Here is a 4,984-nt window from a genome sequence, read left to right on the forward strand (position 1 = left end):
AATATATTATTATATGTGAAACCAAAAAAAAAATTGTGTACATTTTTTTTAAAAAATTTTGAATAATTTACCTAAGTTTTAATATGAATTAATAGTGTATGTGGGGTAGAAAGGGCATCCATTCAAGTTATTAAACACTATAAAAAAAATAGATCTCTTCCAAAGAGTTTTTTTTCATACATAAAAATTCAAACTTAAAGCCGCTTGAACCAATCTTATATTAACAACCAAATTAAACTTTTTTTTTTCTCAAATCAATCATTTTATATGCAGCTTATTTATTCATGTAGGACAATTTTATATATTTTGTGTGACCAGAACAAAAATTTATATGTGTATATATAATTATATAGAGGCTGCGTTTTTTTGGGAACGTCCCTAAAAAATATCATCGAGATGTCCCCAAGGTTATTGGATCACAATTCAACAATCCTCACGGGATTTTCCCCCCCTCATTTTCTTACTAAACCCAACTCCACACTGGTCTCTTTATATATATATATATATATATATGAGTATAGCGCTTAATAAAACAAAATGTTATTCCTTTACAATTCAATTTGTTTATCAAACATAACAACAAAAATGATGATAAAAAGCTAGTGAAGACAAACCAACAAAAAACCAGAACAAAACAAGGCAACTATCTAATGACTGAATTGGAGAATGGCTGGTTGTTAATTTAAAACTATTTCAAAATAGTATTCAAATTTTCACTCAAAATAGTATTAAAAACTATTTAAAAAATTTCTTGTGATTTTATTTCATTACTTAATATTTGTTAATTTTTAAAATATTTTATATATAACACAGAAGATCACTAAAACAAATTTCAATTAATATTATTATATTTTTTAAAAAATATATTCTTGTTTATCTACTAATCTATCAACTTCCAAAAGAGTGACTATTAAAAGTTTTTTCTTAAACACACATATCCCTACACATATAAACCCCTGAAGAACACAAAATTGCCTATATATATCCTCATGATGTCTCTTTTAAATGTAGAAGACCAAGCTTTAAGAGGACATATTTGTAATACAAATATGTGTGTACTTAAATATAATTATATATATAAGTATATGAATGAAAGGATAGACTTTTTGGGAAGGCATATGAGTAAAATTTTATATTTTTTGTTTCAAGAATATATACCCAAAAAAGAGAAGCTAAAACTAAAAGCAATCCTGTGATTGGGCAATATTATATATAAAGCTTAAATGGGAAGGGCCCATGTCTCATATAAAGACATACATGATCCCTTAATTCCAGTGCTAACACTCTGCATCTCCTTTTCCCTACCATTATTAATCTATATTCCCATCCAATTAAATAAATATACACATAAATAAATAAACAACAAGATCCAGCATGAAGATCATCAGAGCTGGCACTGGACCAGACACATAGCAGTACACTTCTTCCCCATCATTTCCCATCCATGAATTTCACCTTTAATATATATTTTATATAATATATATATACATTAATATATAAATATATGAATATTTATTATCACTGACTCACAAGATGAACACAAAGAAAGGACCACAATCAGTGACAGCACCACCATGTGACCTCAAATCAAAAGCACAAGACAACTGGAAAGATTGCAGAAAAAAGGAAAGCAGAAATATTTATATTATATATATTTATATATTATTTTCATTGCATGTCTTCACGTGAATATAGAAACAAAAAAACATCAACTAATCGAACATGACATGCAAATGGTAGAGAAATATATATATATATATGTATATATTCCACTTTCTTTTATATTTTTTTTTCTTTTTCTTGTTGACATACTACACTTGGATTAGAGAAAATTAATCCCTTAGCTCCTGCTTTTTCTTCCTTCCCTTTTCCTTCACTTTGTCATTCTGGTTGTGTTTCAGTTTGGTGTCTATACTAAGATTTATATAATGTAAAGCAAAAGACTCATAGTGTATTGTTTTTCCTCTTCTTTGTTGTTGTGCTTGTTGTATTATCTCCTGCCAAATGAGATAAGATGTATTACAGTCAATAAAATATAACACACAAGAGTTAGTGGCAAGAAAAGGACTGTGGAAAAGGACTTCTCACTTACTAAGTCTTCTTCTTCTTCATCTCCTTCTCCTCCTCTTCTTTTCTGTTCACATTCCCACTGCTCCATGGCCAGAAGATACCCTAATATCATAATCATATATAACTCAAAATCAATGTTTTTTCAAGCTTTAATAAGGAGTTATACACATAGTTATATTATATGTATATATACATACACACACCTTGGAACTGGAAAGAAGCAAGAGTTGAAAGAAGTTGTTAAGAGATGGTTGCTGGTGTCTATGTTCATGAGATGTGTGTCTTTGGTTGGAGATGCAAAAGGGTTATCAGGAAGGTTATGCTCATCACTTCTGCCAAAAAAATCCAAATTAAGAAACAAAAAATAAACAAACAAGAACAACACTAGCTAGAAACACTGTTTTCACTTCTTTTCATGCTTATTACCTTTCTTGGAAATCACAGTATTCATTGATGCCAACTTCACCACTAGATTCTTGCTTCTCTACAAACATACACAAAACCAAATCAAGAACAGCGTAAAAACATATTAATACTAGTACAATAATAATAGGCCAGGAATAATAATAATAATAATACCTTCAAGTTGTGGAAGTTGTTGTTGGTTGATAGGATTGGAATGAGATGAAAAGCTTCTGGATTTGAGGTCAAGCAATTGCAAACCCATAAAACGCCTGCCTTGAAGTTCAATAGCTTGCTGAAGCTCAATAGCTTGTTGCTGCTCTTCTAGTTTTCTTCTCATAAGTGCTTCTTGTGTACTATTACTGCTACCACTACTGTACAGTATCCTACCACTTCCTGGACTCACTTCACACCCCATAATAAACACACCAAAAGATCATCACTCAAACCACTCAACATATACTTGATAAACATATATATATATATATATATATATAAACTGCTACGTACTTACCAAGGTGCTGTAAATCATATGGTTCTCTAGAGTCTTTCCTGAACTTATCTGGGACTTTGCCTTTCTCTTTGTAAGGCTTAACAAGAACTCTAGCATCACAAACAAAGTGAGGATTTCCTTTGGCCAAGATAAGCTTCACTGTCTCAGGATAAACAAAGGTCACAAACCCAAACATCCTCTTTTGTTGGTAGGGTATCCTTACATCTTGCACTGGTCCATATATACTTCATAAAATGAAAAAACAAAACCAACAGTTAGTACTACAACATTAGCTTCATCTTCTTCTTCTTCTTTCTTCTCTTTGGCATTTCATCAAACACCTTGTACCTGAAATAGTTTGAAACATCTTCTTCTCTGAACGTGCTGTCCGCCGGAAAAGTTAAATAGATTTGTCGTGATCCAGGGTTGACCAAGGACTCAATCCTCATCGCCGAAACCCTAAAAACTCAAAACATAATCAAAGGTAGAAGAAAATGAAGAGATAAGTGAAATTAAGAGTGAAAAATTATAGTTAAAAATCCCACCTTGGGCTTTCACTTTGGGGCTGAAACAAAAAGCTCATGGATTTCGGTGAGCTGCTCGTCGGAGAGTAAGGGAAAGCTGAAGCCATGAGCTGAGAAGCTCTCTGATTCTTCACCGGAGATTCCAACTTCGTCATAGCTCCGGCGTCGTCTGGGATTCCATGAAGGAATCTACAGCTGGTACCGTTTTTACAATAACCTCTAGCGAAGTACAAGCATGGTCTCCATCCAAACCCACCGGCGGCGTCGACGGCGAGGTCGGCGACTGAAAAGCTCCTCCGGTGATGGTTCCAGCCGAGCTCACCGTTGAGAAAGGAGACCTCATCTATAAGATCTCCACCTGCACAACCGTCCGGGCTCTGAAGCTCATCAGAACAAGTGTTGACCTTGGAGAACGGGCTCGCCGGCGGTACCCACGACGGCGAACTCACTGTCAACGGCGGCGGAGGAGATAGAAGAGTAGAAGATGAGTTCTGACGAGAAAGAAGAACCTGCGAAGAAGAAGAAGAAGGAGGGATAATCCCGAGATGAATACGAGCTTTAAGGACGATGGATTGAAGGAGAGATTCAGGGCCAAAAGCAAGCCTGATCATCTCCTTCTCGCCATAATCTTGAATCAAGATGAAACCCATGATCTTGGCGGCGTTCTCTGGATCCAAAGCTTGGATCCTGGAGAGCACCACCCTCGTGGCTTCGTAGGCATCCATGGCTGTCTCTCTCTCTCTCTCTCTCTTTCGCTGTCTCTCTGAGAAGAAGCAAAGAAGCAAGCTCTCAAGCTTCAGCTTCTTCTTCTTCTTCTTCTTCTTCTTCTTCTCTTCATAAAAGGAAGCAAAGCTTCAAAAACCCTAACCCTTGTCTATTTTATATATAGCATTAAATAATTAAAATAAAAAAATTGTTTATTATTTTTTTATTTTTTTAACACTGGTCTTTCTTTGGATTAATTTGTTTAGATTTAAAACCACTAATTTATTTAATTATTAATATTTATTTGAAAATAATAACCATCATATATATCAAATTACTAAAATAACCTCTTCTGGAGGGTAGGGCAGGCCAAGAATATGATTGCTGTTAAAGTTACTGTAGTCCTTTTTTTTTTTTGTTGTTTCTAGTTTTGACTTATTAGTTTGTAAGTCACTGTTAAATTTATGAATATTGTAACTCATTTACTTTGCCAGGTCATGAATACGGTTGAATTAGTGATTGCAGCTCTTTTTTCTGATGTTTTTTTAGTTTTAATTTATTAATTAGTCACTGATCATAAGTCACTATAAAATCAGTAACTATTACAACCCATTTATTTTGCTAGAAAGGCACATTCTCTATCATCCTCTCTCTCTCTCTCTCTCTACCCTTTTGTATTTCTGCAACTTTGGCAAATTTGAAATAGTGCATTTATTTTCAGATTTTAAAAAATGATTTTTTTTAAAAAAAATAAAAACATATATAAAAAAACAGTTAATTAAAATATTGA

At 33.4% G+C, this 4,984-nt stretch overlaps 1 protein-coding gene across 3 annotated transcripts; it reads right to left on the minus strand.

Moving 5' to 3' along the window:
* Positions 1-1,734: 1,734 nt before the first annotated feature.
* On the minus strand, positions 1,735-4,340 carry LOC120269291 (zinc finger CCCH domain-containing protein 53-like). 3 transcript variants are annotated; one of them, XR_005539128.1, is made up of 8 exons: positions 3,511-4,340; positions 3,314-3,424; positions 2,987-3,210; positions 2,650-2,877; positions 2,497-2,554; positions 2,274-2,402; positions 2,089-2,172; positions 1,735-1,997 (listed from the first exon to the last, which is right to left on the minus strand). XR_005539128.1 is itself a non-coding variant. In XM_039276624.1 (8 exons), exons 1-7 carry the CDS (start codon positions 4,212-4,214, stop codon positions 2,139-2,141), a joined length of 1,485 nt encoding a protein of 494 aa, XP_039132558.1. In that variant the 5' UTR covers positions 4,215-4,340; the 3' UTR covers positions 1,735-1,997; positions 2,093-2,138. The 3 variants fall into 3 exon arrangements, 2 of the variants coding, with proteins under 2 accessions (XP_039132558.1, XP_039132557.1); XM_039276624.1 differs by having other exon boundaries at positions 2,093-2,172; positions 2,274-2,399; XM_039276623.1 differs by having other exon boundaries at positions 2,093-2,172.
* Positions 4,341-4,984: the final 644 nt, after the last annotated feature.

Source organism: Dioscorea cayenensis, chromosome 9, assembly GCF_009730915.1.
Source record: "Dioscorea cayenensis subsp. rotundata cultivar TDr96_F1 chromosome 9, TDr96_F1_v2_PseudoChromosome.rev07_lg8_w22 25.fasta, whole genome shotgun sequence".
Classification (NCBI taxonomy): domain Eukaryota; kingdom Viridiplantae; phylum Streptophyta; class Magnoliopsida; order Dioscoreales; family Dioscoreaceae; genus Dioscorea; species Dioscorea cayenensis.